Genomic DNA, 17,523 nt, shown 5'->3' with positions numbered 1-17,523 from the left:
ATGCAGCATTACTTGCGCAAACATCGACATGTGGGTTAAGGATAATGGAGTTTCCCGTGTCGCATCAACAATGGGAACAAACAGAACAAGCGACAATGGTGGTTCTCTGCAGCAATCAAGCGGCCATGCGAAACCGGCGGGACGTGTTGTCTCCTGGGATCTTGACGCGTCTCGAATGCAGGACGCTTCGGAAGGAAGCCGCAACCAAACCGATGCCGAAGATTCCCCATTGGTCATGACGTCTTCAGGCGCTCCTTCTCAAGAAGGCGGTCATCATTCATACTACAAAAATGCAGAAACGATTGTTCTCATGTCTGAGGACTTTGCAGCATGAGAACCCATTGGTATGTCACGGTTGAAGCTGTGGTTTAATGGACTTGATCTAAATCACGTCAGGGACTGCCTAGATCTGGCACGCCGCCAAATCTGAGAGCTCGCATGCAAAGAGGTCTACCAGAGAAGCGACCCATAAAAGATGTCAAGAAAGTCATTGCAGTGTCTTCGGCCAAAGGTGGTGTGGGAAAATCAACCGTGTCAGGTGTGCATCCACGCTCTTTTCCCTCAGTCGATCCCCAAGCTAAAAGGGAATAGTAAACCTTGCTCTAGCATTCGCAAGAAGCGGTTTGAGAAGTGGTGTCCTTGATACCGATATCTTCGGACCCTCAATACCGACTTTACTCGATCTTGAAGGAAATGAACCGAGACTATCAGCCAGTATCGCTATCCTGTCCGAAGCATACGAAGACTGCGGCTGATTCGTGACACAGACAACCAGTTAATCCCGCTCACGAACTACGGATTAAAAACTATGTCCATGGGCTATCTTGTGCCTGAAACATCGGCGATTGTATGGAGAGGTCTCATGGTCATGAAAGCTCTGCAACAACTTTTGCATGAGGTTGAATGGGGTGGACTTGATGTCCTCGTCCTTGATCTTCCGCCAGGTACTGGTGACGTACAGCTGACCATAACGCAACAGATTGAACTTGACGGTAAGAATTTGCGAATACCTAGCTCATTTCTCGGACTTTCTGACAAGTATTAGGAGCGGTCATCGTATCTACACCACAGGATGTTGCACTCAAAGATGCGGTCCGCGGTGTCGAGATGTTCCGAAAAGTCAAAGTGCCGGTACGATAACGAGTGTCTGTTATGCCTTGTGATCCACTAATGCTGTGTTTAGATTCTTGGTATGGTCCAGAACATGTCTGCGTTCACGTGTCCGAACTGCTCTACAACCCATTCGATTTTCGGTCGCGAAGGCGTCATCAAGAAGTGCGATGAGATGAACATCAAGCTTCTCGCCGATATACCTCTTCATCCCAGCATCTGCGAAGACGCAGATCGCGGGAAACCCACAGTGGTTGCAGAACCGGATAGCTTGCGAGCGCAGGTTTTCAAGGATCTAGCTGCAGATCTTAGAGGACAGTTGCAGTTCTGAAACAAAGTATGTGCGATTGTTAGCACTGCAGGGGCTTTCACCTGCTTACTGTGAGACGGAATTTCGCTGTCTCTCGCCAAGCAATTCGAACAGATAACCACCCGACTGGATCAGATTGTATTGCTCATATCGAAGGATTGCGATAGTTGTACTTCAACAGCTGAAGAGTGTGGTGATCAGCACAGCCTTGTAGCCTTGCAGCTACCAAAATTACTTACAACCTGCACCACGTCAGCAAGGCTGTCTATCCACGATAATCATAAGCGCCCATCAAATCCTTTCGTATGACCAGCGTAACTCTCGCCGGTCGTCTAGGCTTCTGTCATATTTCATGTTGTGCTTCTCAGAACTCGTTCTTCGCGGGTTTGCACTCTGCGCTTCTCCTGTGCTTGTGAAACTCTCCTCGGCGCTTGTTCTGAAGCCTTCGCCCGGGAAGAAGGACTCATTCCATCTGTCTTCAAGTCTACGGCATTATCTGTCAATTCGCTAACAGCCATGATTCCGACACTTTCAATGCTTGCAGCCAAGCGAGGACGAATCCCCTGGCTTTCCGGCTTCATCTGGACGTGGTCTTTATTCTGCCACTCTACCCTGGCACAGAGTATGATCAATCCGAACGCAAATCCCTGGGTCTTGAGTTATAATGCAGCAGGTGAGATGACTCTGAGAAAGAAACCTTCATCGACTAACATATACTAGCTGGTCCAGATGGTATGTCCTTCTTATCAGTCGTCGAGCAATGCCAATAGATCTTGGTTCAGGGCCGTGGAATGCAATCACCCAACTGGTAGATTATCCTGAGCAAGTGAGTTTTGTTGTTCGTGCTCAACCAGAGCGAGCAGGATTTAATACGCTCATACTAGAACATTACATTCTTCCCATCCCTTACGCAAACGAGCTTGTTCGTACAAGCGAGTGCTTGCGATACGCAGAAATCTGCTTGTGAGCCTCATCAATCAGGCATGTGGACACAGAGCGGTGCACATTCGCTCTTCAACTGGGTCAACATATCCATACCTGATGCTTCAAATTGGGACGCTGCGGCAGGCCCTCTCATGCTCAAGGGTTCTGCAGTGCTGACCACTAATCGAATTGTCTTGTGGTCAGCGGATCGTACACTTGGGCCAGACTATCTTGATGGCGTGGCTATCACCATAGCTTCCAATTATACCGTCACAGATTCGGAGCCCGATACGTCCTACACACTGGAAGTTGGCATGGTGAGTTGAAAGATCATAGAGACTATTGTGTATGTTCTGAATCTTTGCCTGAAGTTATCACTGGATACCCGATCGAGTCCCGTCAGTTGGACTACCGGCAATGGTTCAGATGTTTCGTACGATCGATTTCTGCATCGTGCTTACCAGACTGGAAACATTCCATCGGTCTCTTTCGGCTTACATGTAGGCTCTGTCTGGCCTTCAATCCCCGGAAGTCTTGTCATAGGTGGCTACGATAGATCTCGGTGCATCAGCACACCAATCGTTTCGGACACGAACGACTTCTCGCTTGCCGAGTTGAGCTTAGAAGTTGCCTCTGGAGGCTGGTCTTTTCTGAACACTTCTAGAAATGACCCCGAACACCTCTTGCGCGTTGATGAAGCTAACAGCAGCAACAACTCCCTGCCGGTGTTGCCCAATCCTGGTGTACCATACATATACCTTCCGGGAGACACATGCTCAACAATAGCTTCATTCCTGCCGGTGGACTATGATGAGACCCTTGGACACTATATCTGGAACACGACACACCCATCATTTGAAGACATTGTATCGTCGCCATCAGCTCTCAAGTTTTCCTTTAACACAAATTCAGGTATCGAGAACATTTCAGTGCCTTTTGCACTGCTGAATCTAACGCTTGAATACCCTATCAGCAGCACAGCAACGCAGTACTTTCCTTGTGCCTCTTACACGCCGCCCGATGGTTCGTCTTACCACCTTGGACGCGCTTTTCTACAAGCAGCATTCCTAGGACAGCAAGGTCAGACAGATAAGAAGTTCCTGGCTCAAGCGCCGGGGCCGGGCATGATGGCTCAGGCTATCACGAAGCTTGCTTCTACAGACACCACGTTGACGGCTATGGCTAACCCGCCATTATGGAACGCGACGTGGACTGGTCAATTGAAAGCAATTCCGGGAAACGTCGGAACAAGCAATGCGAAGCCAGAGAAATCCAAGAGATTGAATGGGGGTGCGATCGCTGGCATCGTAGTGGGAGCGGTGGCTGGTCTAGTACTGTGCGCAATTGCAGCTTTGGTCTTCCGTCGCCGACGTAAGCAAAGCAAGGAGCAGACTGTACAATGGGGTGGACATCAGTACAGTGTGGAAAAAGACACTTTTTTAGGACGAGGCACAGGTACAGTCAGCGAAGTTGCAAGTGAGCCGATTCATGAAATTGCGGCTTCTAAAGTGATGCAAGAGAATGACAGCAAGACAGAAACAGCAGAGATGGAGGTACCGGCATGTGTGGGAGAGTTGCAAGGAAGCGATGTTTATCGCAGAAATCAGGTGTCGTCTTGAGATGAGACAGATCGTATGCAGAGCAAAGTGGTTGGGATGGACTTCACATGTCAACGTGAGCATGGCGTTGGATGAACCGGGCTGTCGGAGACGGCGACATGGATGATCAGACTATGTATCTGTACGATATTTCTTCAAGTTTAATAATAACATGTGCATTCATGAGATTGTGAAAGGTTGAAGATAGTCTTCAAAGATACTCCGTAAACCTGACTCGAATTGATGACCTTTTGACAGAAAATGACGCGGGCAACCCCGGACCTTGTTTTCTCGTTGCTGAGGGGTGGCCTTGTCGTCCACGCCGTCATAACCAACGCATAACGCTGAACCGAGTCGCACTGCATGCCGCCATTGGTAGGCAGACCCCGAGCAATCAACAACCAGGTACCTCGTCGATCGTACCGCAGTCTCCAATACCACACCCATGGCAGCCGGTGATGACGCCCCGGCCAGCCCACTGCCTCCCAGACGGCCTCCTCTAGGCCACCGACACTCGAGTACATCCTCGCATGTGTCCCAGTCCCCGAGCGACTCGACCACCAAGGGACACCACAAATCTGCGCATCACAAGCCTCAGCGACATGTCGTTAGCCATCACAATCGCATGGGATCGCGCAATCCTAGCTTCCATCGTTCTCTAAGCAAGATCAAGATCGCTCAACACGATTCGCGCCAGCACGACGACGACGAGCCTCCAACTCCAAAGGCAAAACAACAAGCCTCGGTAGCATCCCAGTCCACTCTTGTTCCGCCCAGTCCATCCAGACCCAACATGAGGCGCAACAACACAACCGTCCACCTTCCGCGCAACCACTCACATGCCGGTCTCAAGAAAAACCTCTCCAGTGGCCAATTGTCTCGTGCTGCTGGAGGGAAAACTACTGTACATGGCCGCACTGCCAGCCAGCACCGACCCGATATTCGACGCGCTCACACACAACCATACAAGCGATCCAAAAGTCCTGCGCCGAAAGCTGGAAAAGTATCTTTCGATGTAGGCGACGATGACGACGATGACGATGGTGAAGAAATGGAAGGTGTCGATGACCAATGGACCGAAGAGAGCGCATCAGCGTCACCCAGCACCACACGCGATAACACACGGAACAACACGCGCCAGAACTCGGTCGTCCTCGATCCAAAACAGAATCCCTACGCTCGCCAGCTCGCCGAGGAAGAAGCTGCGGCGGATTCCTCTGGAAGCGACACTGTTGGTTCGCGTAGTCCACCCAAATCTACCAAAGCTCCCATCTCTCTCAGCATCCGTACCAAAGACTTTGCTGCTCCTCAACCCGCTCCTACCTCAGCACCACAGCAATACCAACAACAACAGCAACCTCCAACCTCCTCATACAATGCCCAGGCCGCACAACAGCACATGCCCGATGCTGATGCCATAGCTCGTCGTCTGCTCGAAAGAAATTCTTCTATAAATGCTGCGCCACCAAGGGTCTCGTCCGTTTCAGCTTTGGCAAACCCGAATGCTAGCGATCCAAAGAGCTTGTTGACCTCGAATGCTGGCTTGTCTGTGACAGGTGGTTCTAACACACCAGTTGTGTCCCGCTTCATCACGAACGATGGCATCAGTAGTAAGGACGGCACGCCAGCAGAAATGTCGGGCTTCCTTCAGGGCGCCAAAGGTCACTCTCGTACTGTATCGCAGGCTCAGACACGCAAAGAACAATCCGACCTCTATCGTAATCAGTCCACTCCCAACTTTGCCTCACAGAAACAACCATCGACACCGTCGGGCTCTGGTGCTGTAACCCCAGACCCGACTCTAAACCAGAGCAGAACACAACAGAAACTATGGCTACAACGCGGTCTCTCCAACATTGAAGCCAGCTCACAGCCCCACCTACCTGGTCTGTTGCCCACAGGCCGTGCCCAAGCCATGCGCACCCCACACGCCGGCAAACAGTTTGAGTTTGTCGACAAGGAGTGGGCCGTCGTACGTCGCTTCCAAAATCCACTTGAAGCAGGCCTCGAACGACTACGAAAAATGAATGGAGGCTCTTTACCTGGGCGACCAGCCAAGTCAAAAGCAGGCGCAGCACAACAACACACTAATGGCGGTGTCAATGGGCACAAGAGAGGACCTTCTAATGCCGCGTCTATTGCTAGTAAGAAGAGCGATTCTACTGTTGTCGCAGGCTCGGAACAACCGACAGCAGGCAGAAAGTCTCGTGTCAGCTTCCACATGGGCGAGGCCGAAGGCGATAATGACGACGACGAACACGAAGAGCAAAACTCACGCCCTGATCGCGAAACCCCTGCAGACATCGCTCGCAGATTATGGGATGCGCCTGTCGGTATACAGGTAGAGGGATAGAAGGAACTCTACGATTTCTAATATGCTGGGCCATCTCTTCATTGTTCATTATTACTTCCTTCGTTCCTCACTTTCGTCTATTCTGACATCTTTGCCTGATTTTCACACTCTCTTCTGCTTCTTGGTTTCCGGTCGGCTATGGTGGTATACATGCATCTGGCGTGGCGTTGGCTGGTCGTTATTTCTCTCTGACATGTTTCTTTCAACATGTCTCTTTTCTTGGGAAAGTCAATTGAACAAACTCTTCATTCAGTAAACACTGTCTTCATCTTCGACAACATCAATTGGCTTGTACAAACATATGTAAACATATGTAGAAGTGTAAAAAGACTCTTTTGCTTGGCAACTCCAGGCAATAAAAAGACGTTTCCAAGACTCGCGTAGACTGGCAAAAAGGTTCGTTCGCATGTGTTGGTTGAGGGAAGATGGCGGCCACGATGGCTGTAGTGCAAAAAAGCTTCCAGACCCGTTCAAGATCCAGGCACGCGAGGACAGCGATTGGAGAATGGCGGTTTTTATGCCGAGTGAGTCAAAATTGTGCAAAAAAATCTACCGTTCCTACCACTGCAGGCTTCACAGCCCTAGATTCGTAGAGTGCAAAGGGCAAGCAAGCAATTTCGGCATGGCAACGAGAACGACAATTTGAACCCTGTTCTGGATACCCAACCTGCCTATCTTGCAATATCGGTGACAATGTTATCTAAGCAGTAGCTTTCTCGACTTTTCCGCAGTGATAGTGGTATAAGGCCGACCTGGCAGTTACTGCGACAAAAAAAGTCGTTGACCGGGTGTTTTCTGGGTTGCCTTCTTTCGCTTCTTCGCTTCTTCTTACAAGTGCTCTCGTAGCAACCAACTCGGACCGTACCACCAAACGCCGTCGTCTGTCTAGGTTTTGGGAGTCGAGAGGTGTGTGGGGCAGTCCGGATCTACCAGAGGACACTATTGCCTGTAGTTCTCGAATCCCACGAGTCGGAGATGGGTGTTCTCTTTCCCTTTCCCTTCGACCATGAGTGAAATTGTTGAATAAAATTCTATTGACAAATGTCTCACAGTAAGCACTTGTGTACACCGCCGGCATGTCACAGTGTGTCTCTAGTGGTAAGTGGCATAATCTTGTTTGCACATTAAAGCCAAATCTCCCATCCTCCTTTTGCCGAGGGACACCAATCTCTCGCAGTATAGAAAGAGAAAAGAGGGGTATATGTCGAATTTCGCCAGCGACTCAAGTCGTTGGAATATGACGGGTTTCGCAATTTCTTTTGTGTTGTAGGCGTGATGCATGAACTGTTGATCTTTTCATTTTCGATAGCATGGTCGTTTGGCCTGCCGCACCGTTTTCTGTTGCGACTGTTGGCCTTTCTCTCCACATGTTGCTGCATGGAAGAAGGTCAAACTTGCACCAGCACACCAGAAGGCTCCGATTTGACAAGACACAAGCGCCAGGTACCAAAGTCTAATGGTCGCACCGGTTCGATCTAGCGCCCGCCTCATGCATTTCTTGCGTGAAATGAGGTGCGACACTAGGCCGAGAATGGGTGTTTGCGACCAAGCGCATACCGGGAAATGAGATTGAGCACGTTCTTTGCCCTGCTTATGCTCTCCACACGACCACAACCTGTCCTCGTGCCCGCGGCTAAGATTGAGAACTCAGGTAGGTCAAAAGTCAGATCGGGTTGGTATATCTTGCGGGGATCCTCTCGTATCGCGCGTCCTTCCTTCCCTTCCTCTATCGATACACAGTCATTCCAGCTGCAAGACAGTAACAGTCACTCTTTCCTTTTGTATTTACTTGCCAACTGCGAGCTGAGCTCTGCCACCACACTCTTTACACCACTATCATTCAAGGCTCAGAATCAACAACATTCATTGACCAATCATTACCGTCAATCACTGGACATATCTCAATCAACCCTTGATAAACCATCATCAAACATATCAGCCAGCCACAATGCAGTTCACCAACTTCATCCTCCCTCTTCTGTTTGCCATCTCTGGCGCCAACGCCCAATCTAGCGATGTGACTTCCGTCCAGACTTACTACACCACCGTCACTGTCAGCCGTGTTGTCGAGACCACCACTTGCACCTCGACCACTACTCCTGCTGCCGCTCCTACCACTTCTTCGTCTTCATCATCATCATCTTCTTCTTCTTCCACCAGCGAAGCTCCCGTCATCTCTACTTCTGAGGCTCCTGTTCCCACCAGCTCGCCCTCGACCTCGTACACTACTGAGCTCATCACCCAAACTGTCCAGAGAATCGCTGCCAGCTCTGTCGTCTCCTCGTCCATGGTTACTGTCTACCCTGTTGCTGCCAGCGCTTCTGCTGCCATGCCTTACGCTTCGACCAACGGCACTGGTGTTGCCGTCGCTTCTCCCACCATGACTCATTACACTGGTGCCGCCTCTGGCTTGACTGTTCAGTTCGGCGCTGCTGCTGTCATTGCTGCCGTTGCTGGTGTTGCTCAGATGCTCTAAGCAATTGGACTACTACCATCTTGTCATCGCCTTCTTACCTTCTTGGAAAATGCCCCGTCACGTCAGGCTTGAGACTATTCAGCCAACTACTACCATCACCTTTTTGTATAATGTTTTCTTCCACCTCTCACGTACATTGAGAGGTCGTTGATGATATTCACCCTTTCTTATTTCCTTTGTCTCTTCTAACGACTTCTACCAACCTTTTTACACACCACTTCTTATCACGAAGAACGACACAAAAGCGAACAGAACGGCGTTCGGAGACAAAGTCTTCTTTCTTCTTTTTTCTACTGGCGGGAATACCCTTGGGCTTCGATGTTGTTTTTGTTCTATTTCTATTCTTATATTTACTTATCCTCTTAACTTTTTCTCACAGTTGATTCGTATGTCAATCGTATCATTTGCTCAAAGATATCTTCATACCTCTCTCCATTCGTGACGATCCTACATTTTGTGGCGTTATTTGATCATATGAGCTTCCAAGCTCTTCTGGAAATGAGGAATGCAAGAACGTTTGTTAGGATCCTTCGTCATAATAAGACCTTGTTATCCACGATCGATGGCACAATCGTCTGTCAATTGATTAAAATATCTTGAACCCTTCGCGACGTCATCAAGTCAAGTCAACATAACCGTCCAGCACCTATTGTCATGCTGCCCGCCTAATGATCGGATGATCTGCTCGGCTCGAGCTATTTATGATAGCAAAACGTGGTATTCCTGGCTTGAAACACAACTACGGCTGTCAGGGCCTTATTTACTCTTGACACAGGTTTGGACCTGGGGTTGCGTTGTTTGAGGGGTTTGTGGAGGAGTTTGTTTCATAAAGTGGAAGTGTCTTGTTGCAGATTCTGCTAAGAATGTTTGGTGAGAGGTCTAAAGATGATCCGACGAAACAATATCGACGTTTAGACTCACAGATCGCTGGCCCAGCTTTTTGATTTGCTCGAGTTATGTTAAATATCTCGGATTTATTAAAACCAGGCAAGCCAAGGATGGGAATCGCAAGGAAAGAGTAGTGGTCAGAGAAGTGGAGCCGATTCGGATATGTTGCGGATTGCGTATATCCAGCTTACCGCAAGCTTAATCTGCTAGCAAGCAGGTTCAAGAGTCCAATCACAACTCGAGCGCTTATGCGACCTCGTCTACTCTATGCATAAGACCATTCTTCCATGCTATCGACAAATCGTCATGATGCTTCAAGCGCCGCGTCGTACAATGATGAGGCCAATACTGCTGCTCATGCAAAATAGCCGCTTGGAGGGGATATCATGGCACTTACAAAGAACATGAGCAACATCAAAACCAGCAGTCACCCTCGAGATCTGCCTCGAAAGATGTTTCTCCGCCCTCAAAATTCTACTTCGAGGTTAGCATGACCATTGCTGTCTCCGGACATGGCTGTCACACATACCTCACTATCGCTCCTCACCCTCGCCATCCTCATAAAATCCTCGCTACAGCAAAACTGCTACTTCCCCAACGGAGTAATCGCAAGAAACGACTACCCATGCACCGATCTAATCAACAATGCACCTGGTATTCAGGTCCACTGTTGTGAAGTCGGGAGGACCTGTCTGCCCAACCGGATGTGTTCAGGAAACTCCCAAGACGAAAACCCCATGCGAGGGACTTGCACAGACTCAACTTGGGACTCTTCTAACTGTCCCAAATTTTGTACACCATGTAAGCCTCATGCCCTTTCCCTTTTTTGGGTTTGGTCTGGGTTCGAGAGTTCCAAGGGATATAGTTAGCTGATTCTAGCCGGTGTAGATTCACGATTAGGCAAAATGTACAATTGTACATCCACAACAGGGGTTTTGCTGAACAATGATGTGGCGTTTTGTTGTGTAGACACCGGACCTAATTGTTGCAACAATCAGACCGAGGTTTTTGTTGCAAACGATTGGGACTTTAAAGCATCTGCGGCTGAGGCCGCGACAACAAGAGGGACAGCGACTTCGTTGACTGTTGCTAAGACATTGACAACTTCGTCATCGAGCTCGTCTTCAGGCTCGTCTTCAAGTTTATCAACGACTGGATTGTCTTCGTCGGATTTCTCGACACCTCTGTCACCAGCTGCTTCGAAATCGACATACGGAATCTCGAGCGTGATCACAACCACGGAAGGAAATAAAAACGTACCCACCAATAGCATAGCTACGCCTGTACCCGCATCAACGAACGCAGCACCAGCAGATTCTTCAACGTCGAAAAGAGATTGGACAGGCATAGGTATCGGAGCAAGTGTTGGCGCAGCAGTTCCTCTCCTCGCCTTGATAGTCGTCGGTATCTTTCTCTGGCGCCGTCATCGCCGGCGTCGTTCAATGTTCGAATCACCTTCAACGAGCGGTTATTCTGGAGATAGTGCTTCGACAGGAACTACCAAGGAGTCGCTGATACGCAGTGGTAAGCCTGAGCATCTCAAGGCGTATGAGGCAGGTGGGGTGCAGACATACGAACTAGATTCTGTGCGTGACAGGGCAGAATTGCCGCTTAAGAGCCCTAGAGAGTTGCCTGGATCAGAGGGGGAGAGGCAGAGATACCAGGCAGTACAACTCCGAGGCCATAGTAATCCTTATCAGCCGGCGTGAAATGGAGAAATGAGAAGGCTTGCAGTCTTTTGGAACAAGTCAATGATTGTGATGTGTGCAACTGGGATTTGTTTCTTGCTACATTCTTTTGATGTGCTTCCTTGTTCAAACAGAGGTAATCTATTCACGATCTAGAGGGCCTCCCAGTAGACTTGTACTTCTGTCATATGCCAAAAACGCCAAGATGACCGCTATGCTCGAAAAAAACAATGGGACCAGACAGATTTCCTCACCATATTTACAAAGGCGGTGGGTTCAAGTCGCTCCTTATTCTTCTTTCTGTTTGGCTGCTTTCTCTCCTTCCTTTTCAGCCTTGCCTAGCTTGCCCTTTTGGCGCTTCTCCTGGAGATACTTCCAAGAACGAGTTGGTCCACCAGTAAGAACACCTTTCAGAGACTGGCTTGTACTCGGCCAGCTGATGGTCTTCTTGATACAGTCACCTACAGCCTCGGAGAGGTCATCCTGGGTGCCGATGCGACGCTCAAAGTCACCACCCTCACGACGTCTGATACTCATAGAATCTTCGTCTGTGGCTTCTTCGATGACTTTGTCGAATGCTGAGCCAGGAATCTGGAACTTTTTCTGGTAGTTCCAGTAGAGCTTCTGGCGGAAACTCTTGGGGAGGCGGCGAACCATGTTTCCTCGGCGCTTGGGGTCCATGTCTTGCTGCAACTTGAAACCATCCAGACCACCGATGATATCTTCAGCAGGGATTGCTCGTCCAGAAGATGAAAGAGCATTGGCAACAGCCGCCTCTGTCTGCCACCCAGGTTCTAGAGGGACTCTTGAGTCGTTGAAATCCACATTAGGCAGATTCTCGATGAGGGGAACATAGAGTTGGCGGAAGCTAGGCAGCTGTGCATCGACAATGTTGGAAACCTTGCGAGGGTTCTCACTTCCGAATCGAGGGTTCATTCTAGGATCGCCCATGTAAGAAATACCAGCGATAGTTGTGTAGAGTTCTCTCTCGGTAAACTTTTCGGGCAACATCAGCAAAGCAGTACGAACTGCAGACATGAGGTTAATCTGGTTCGCGAGTCTGACTCTTGGATCATCTCTGAGAATCTTGACGGGCTTTTGAAGCCTACCAGCCAGGTACAAAGTATCCCAGTCGCTCAGATCCTTGCAGATGGTGTTGATATTGACGACACCGTACTTGATCATGACACCATTGACGGTGATGTAAGGGTTGAAATAAACTCCAGCACCGAAGCTGTCCTGTACTTTGGAGACGGTCCAAGAACCCAAGCTCTTCAAGAAACTGTAGTGATGGGGATTCTGACGCATGTTGGTAGAATGCCAATGCTCTGTGTGAGAGACACCAAAGATAAAGTCGATGATCTTTCCACCACCTTCTTGCCATTTTGTGACGGCCTCGGGTGGATGAGGGTGAGGGGAAAAGGATTGGGCGACGTTGGTTGCTGACTGGTTGGTGGCCTGAGTGAAGACACCACTTCCGTATGCGAAAGCGTAACGGATTGGAGCGCGGAACTGCCATAGAACCTGGCGCATGGCTTCTTTGAAGTCTTCATTGATCTTGATATGTTGATTGGTGCCGAAGTAACGGTGGGGGAGTTGCGAGAAGGCGGTGATTTGTGAGTAATCGGCATTGTCCTCCCAGCCCTCGGGCATGGTCTGGTTGGGAGTAGCTGCTGCTGAAGATTGCGGAGGAGATGTGGATGCGGTCGAGGTCTTGGACTCGGGAGCGGATGAGGAGGACGAGCTGGAGGAGGAGGACGATGAGGATGCAGAGCGAGCAGCATGATGTCTCAGAAGCGCATCGGTAGAACGAAGACGGTTGTAGTGTGAAGTAGGAATTGGCAAGCTACGGCCTGCCACAAGTGGCCGGACGGGACGGAAGGCCTTAAGACTATGTCAGCTTGGTTGGAAGTTGAAATATTACTGATGAAAGCATACGGAAAGCATTATAAAAGTTGTAGATCAAACAATGAAGGAGGGGTGTTTCAAGCGGCTTTTTTTATTCGGTGGTCGCATATAGCGTAGGATGTAGGACGGGAAGGAGCATGTTTATCCAGAGATCAATACATGGCTCGAGCCAGACAGAAAGACACAAAAATGAGATGTAAGGAGGAAGGCACAAAGGTAGAGACAGAAAGACAAGAACGCAAGGTCAGGAACAGGAAGGAGCTGGAACCTTTGGAAAGCACACCCGGACCGGACCACTTTGCGTCAGAAGCCGGGGAAAGAACGAGAAGCCCCACGCGTGCCTGACGTCGCGCCTTGGCAATCACGTGTCAGCCCGGCAGCTAAGCTTTCCAATCTGTTTGTTGTTGCTCGAGACGAATCGCGACCCTGTCCAAGCTGCTTTGTTGCTTGAGCGTCTTGTCTTTCTTGATCAGATTCGCCCAACACCCGCCTCGTCGCCGCCAGCATGGCTGCTATACCGGGTCTAGACATGTCTATGCTGACATACTCTGCTCGATTGGCCACTTTCAACACCGAACATCAACTCACAAAGAGACGCGCTTCGAGTCAAAAGAAGAAACAACCCTCGACCGCGTCCTGGCCCCACGAGTCGCCTTCCGGTGAAGAGGTGAGTCTAACTATCGCTTGTCCATTGCGCATTGTTCTGATCTCTATAGCTCGCTCGCGCCGGCTTCTTCTTCAAACCCGCTCCCGACAGCGATGACAATGTCCAATGTTTCCACTGCGCCGTAAAACTCGACGGATGGGAGAGCCAGGATGTCCCCCTCCAGGAGCATCTGGCCCACTCAGCACACTGCTCCTATGCCCTGAGTCTATCTGTCTCGGACAAGGCCGAAGAACGCGACCCCATGAGCCCGGAACTGGTTGAGGCCCGCACAAGCACCTTTGGCGACATGTGGCCCCACGAACACAAGAAGGGATGGAAGCCCAAGATCAAGCAGATGGTTGAGGCAGGTTGGGCATACGATCCTTCGCCCGCAGACGAGGACGGCGCCACCTGTTTCTACTGCAACATGTCACTGGACGGATGGGAGCCCAAGGATAGCCCACTCGAGGAGCACCGCCGTAGAGAGCCAAACTGCCTCTTCTTTGCCCTGATGGACCGTTACAAGTCTACAAGACGCAAAGGTGGGCGTGCTCGTGCATCTACTGCCTCGAGAGCTTCCCGCTTGTCCACACAATCCGTCCAATCGACCTTCTCTGAGGCTCCGTCGCTGATGTCCTTGGGTGACACAGGTCCCCAACTTGAAGTCGAAGATAGCATTGCCATCGATACAACCATCTCCTCTGACGCCGGCAAGGGTCGCAAGAAGGCCCCGAAAGGAAGGAAGAAGACAGCCCGCCAGGAATCTGTCGAGCCCTCTGTTCTGTATCCGACCCTGCAAGAACCTTCGCAAGAGGAGGACGACATATTCGAGATCCCCGTCGACTCCGACCCTGTACCTGTCGTAGAACAGCCCAAACCCAAACGCGGTCGCAAACCCAAGAATACTCAAGAATCGATTGTCATTGACGACTCCGTAGCGGAGCCTGCACCGAAACCTACACGGGGCCGCAAGAAAGCAAAGGAACCCTCTCCACCTCAAGAGACCAGTCTGGATGAAAGTCAGTTGCAGTCTGAACTACAGGAAGCTGCCGAAGTCGCTGTTGTTGCAGAAAGTGCTCAGACAAAATCTGGAAGAGGCGTCAAGCGAACTAGTGATGGACTTGAGAAGCCCTCAGTCGCTGAAGACGAGGTGATCGAAGAAGAGCCGACCAAACCCAAGAAGGCCGCGAAATCTACAAAAGCAAAAAAGACCAAAAAGGCGGCCAAGGACAATCAGGAAGAAGCAGAAGAGTCCGCTGCAGTCTCACAACCAGAGGAAAAGCCGAAACGAACAAGGTCTAAGAAGACCAAAAAGATCGAGCCTGAGCCCGAGCCTGAGCCTGAGCCAAAGGTAGAGCCTGGAGCGATTACCGAGCAGGTGAGCGAGGTACAACCAGAACTGGCACATCCTGCCGAAACCGAAGAACAACTGGAACCCGAACAAGGAGCACTCGAGAGAAATTTTGAGATCGCCGATAGTGACGCCGGACTCGACAATGAAGCCCAACAACAGCTACCAGAACAAGAGGTCGATCAGGAAAATGTTGATCCTATGGCAGAGGCCGGCATCGATATGGAACCAGAGAACGAAGAGGCCCTTGAGTCTCAAGAGCGACAAGACGAGGATGTACTTGACGAAGAGTTCAACAATCTTGAGAGTGTTGAAGCTGAGGAAGAAGTTGTGGTGCAAACGGAGGACAATGTGGTCAATGAGGAGGAAGAACAACCCGCTTCCATTGCACAAACCCCCGCAGCTGAAGAATTCGAGCCGACACCAACACCTGAAGTCAAGCGTGTTTCTGCAGTCTCTGTGTCTTCTGTTCGGAGATCTGTCGTACAACGAGCCGACTCGGAGGAAGTCGAAGAATCAGTTCATTCGACTCCACGCAGTGCACAATTATCAGATGTCGAGAACCAACCGCCATCTTCGTCATCACACGCTCCAGCTACAGCTCAGAAGGTGGTTCCCTCTCTGGATGTGATGAATACTGCTATTCAACCCAAGGAGATATTTGCAAGCCCTACCAAGACTACTCGAGTACCTCTTGCTGCATCTACACCTAATCGATCTCCATCAAGACGATCACCATCCAAATTCGGCAGACTGACTTCGACAACTCCTTGGGAAGCCGTTGATCTCGAATCAATCTTCTTCCCCGACTCCGAGAACGAAAATGGGGATGCAGATGATGTATTCAACAAGCTGCTCGAGGTTGGTGGTGGACTGACTTCACCAGAGAAGAAGATGACGGTCGAGGAGTGGATCCGATCACGCGCAGAACTGGGGGAGAACAAGCTCAAGAATGAGTGTGAGCGTATGGTCATGCTATTCGAGAAGGAGGGTAACAGAGGTCTGGCAGCTCTGAACGGCATCCAGACCTCATCATGATTGACTGAACGAATAACGACTCTCGTATCTCTTTTGCGCAGGAACAGGTTGGCGACTTTCCCAGGAGTTCTGATTCAAGGAAATAACACGGTCCCGAGTCCTCTTTGTTTGGAAAGAGTTTAGGGACTCTGTCGATCAATCTCGTATTTTTCCGACTCTTCTGCCTTTTGACACTTTCATATCAGCTTGTAACATTGCATGGTCGATGTTGACCATAGTTCCTTCGCTCAACGCTCTTTGTGCCTGCATGTCAATATACTGTGGAAGCATGAAGATCGCCGTAGTTCGCACGCCCCTCAGGGCTGATATTGCTTCGAAGATACAGTTATCGGACCAATGATAGCGGAGCTTGACAGCAGAACCTCCTTGACTGAATTTACGTGGCTGTGAGAGGAGGTTGAACAGTCGAAAGGCAGTCTACATTGAAAGTATGTCATGTTGCCAATGATGAACCTGGCGTTCATGCGAAAGCAAGTGTAGGTTGACTGGAAGGATTCGAAGGAGGAAGGAGATTCAAGCATCCTTCGGAGGTCGAGCGCTGCGGGCCGATCCCAAAGTCGACCACCACCTTCCTGTCTCGACACTTGACATCTTCGCCATTCACAACAAACATCACGATATCAAGCCCCAATTCAAGCTTTTGCCTATCCATGTCAAGTCTAGACAAGCCCGATGGCTTGCCCTCGCAGGCGCCATGGAAGCTTGTCGATATCTCGTCTTCACCCCTCTGGGCTCCATCAAGAACCATCTCTGAATTGATAAGGGTTACGTGGCTCTTCGCGTGATCTATGCCGCTCAAGGCATACGTTCATCTGCCGCCAACAATATGTATAGCATGTTCAGTCGTTCGAGCCCTCGTTCATCTGGTAGGTTGAGAAGTGTTCTACTGATAACGACATGCCTCGGCTGTGGTCTTGTGTTTCCGGCCTTCAATGGTACCTCAATCTCTGCCGCCTCATAGAGACGTGCAGTAGACCACTTTCAACCTCTGATAGGTCGTTCTCATACTTCCGCTCTATATTACTCGGTCCAGCCCGCTCCTTTATATGAACCTTATGCATGAGTTAAGTTTCACTTAGGCGAGCAGAATGACCACTTTGCCTACAGCACTATGCACCAATTGCAAACGCTCTACAGCAATCCAAACACTCCGCAGACATGTATCATAAGGTCTAGAAGCTGCGTGTCGATTACCTTCTTCGAGATACGTTCCCATGTCTCATACGTACTTGC

General features: G+C 50.0%; 7 protein-coding genes across 7 annotated transcripts; 6 read left to right on the top strand and 1 right to left on the bottom strand.

Annotated features, from left to right (window-relative positions):
* Window positions 1-290: 290 nt before the first annotated feature.
* M437DRAFT_78280 (P-loop containing nucleoside triphosphate hydrolase protein) lies at window positions 291-1,441 on the top strand (the record flags this gene model as incomplete). Its single annotated transcript, XM_041026962.1, has 6 exons — window positions 291-344; window positions 397-538; window positions 592-714; window positions 768-992; window positions 1,046-1,131; window positions 1,184-1,441. The coding sequence occupies 6 exons, from the start codon at window positions 291-293 to the stop codon at window positions 1,439-1,441; spliced, it is 888 nt and encodes a 295-aa protein (XP_040876503.1).
* Window positions 1,442-2,180: 739 nt separating this feature from the next.
* On the top strand, window positions 2,181-3,963 carry M437DRAFT_69158 (uncharacterized protein; the record flags this gene model as incomplete). The annotated part of the gene is made up of 3 exons (XM_041025225.1): window positions 2,181-2,246; window positions 2,305-2,661; window positions 2,716-3,963. The coding sequence occupies 3 exons, from the start codon at window positions 2,181-2,183 to the stop codon at window positions 3,961-3,963; spliced, it is 1,671 nt and encodes a 556-aa protein (XP_040876502.1).
* Window positions 3,964-4,387: 424 nt separating this feature from the next.
* On the top strand, window positions 4,388-6,295 carry M437DRAFT_87739 (uncharacterized protein; the record flags this gene model as incomplete). Its single annotated transcript, XM_041028699.1, has 1 exon — window positions 4,388-6,295. One exon carries the CDS (start codon window positions 4,388-4,390, stop codon window positions 6,293-6,295), a length of 1,908 nt encoding a protein of 635 aa, XP_040876501.1.
* A 1,948-nt stretch (window positions 6,296-8,243) lies between these two features.
* On the top strand, window positions 8,244-8,771 carry M437DRAFT_87738 (uncharacterized protein; the record flags this gene model as incomplete). Its single annotated transcript, XM_041028698.1, has 1 exon — window positions 8,244-8,771. The coding sequence occupies one exon, from the start codon at window positions 8,244-8,246 to the stop codon at window positions 8,769-8,771; it is 528 nt and encodes a 175-aa protein (XP_040876500.1).
* Window positions 8,772-10,564: 1,793 nt separating this feature from the next.
* M437DRAFT_57051 (uncharacterized protein) lies at window positions 10,565-11,368 on the top strand (the record flags this gene model as incomplete). The annotated part of the gene is made up of 1 exon (XM_041023156.1): window positions 10,565-11,368. The coding sequence occupies one exon, from the start codon at window positions 10,565-10,567 to the stop codon at window positions 11,366-11,368; it is 804 nt and encodes a 267-aa protein (XP_040876499.1).
* A 321-nt stretch (window positions 11,369-11,689) lies between these two features.
* M437DRAFT_9517 (mitochondrial matrix Mmp37) lies at window positions 11,690-13,129 on the bottom strand (the record flags this gene model as incomplete). Its single annotated transcript, XM_041029093.1, has 2 exons — window positions 11,690-12,040; window positions 12,116-13,129. Coding segments are annotated over 2 exons (1,365 nt in total), but the record flags the coding sequence as incomplete, so codon positions are not given.
* A 631-nt stretch (window positions 13,130-13,760) lies between these two features.
* M437DRAFT_87735 (uncharacterized protein) lies at window positions 13,761-16,290 on the top strand (the record flags this gene model as incomplete). The annotated part of the gene is made up of 2 exons (XM_041028697.1): window positions 13,761-13,922; window positions 13,972-16,290. The coding sequence occupies 2 exons, from the start codon at window positions 13,761-13,763 to the stop codon at window positions 16,288-16,290; spliced, it is 2,481 nt and encodes an 826-aa protein (XP_040876497.1).
* Window positions 16,291-17,523: the final 1,233 nt, after the last annotated feature.

This window comes from Aureobasidium melanogenum (assembly GCF_000721775.1).
Source record: "Aureobasidium melanogenum CBS 110374 unplaced genomic scaffold scaffold_25, whole genome shotgun sequence".
Taxonomy (NCBI): domain Eukaryota; kingdom Fungi; phylum Ascomycota; class Dothideomycetes; order Dothideales; family Saccotheciaceae; genus Aureobasidium; species Aureobasidium melanogenum.
Note: the sequence above shows the minus strand (reverse complement) of the source record. Positions and strands in the feature narration are given on the sequence as shown.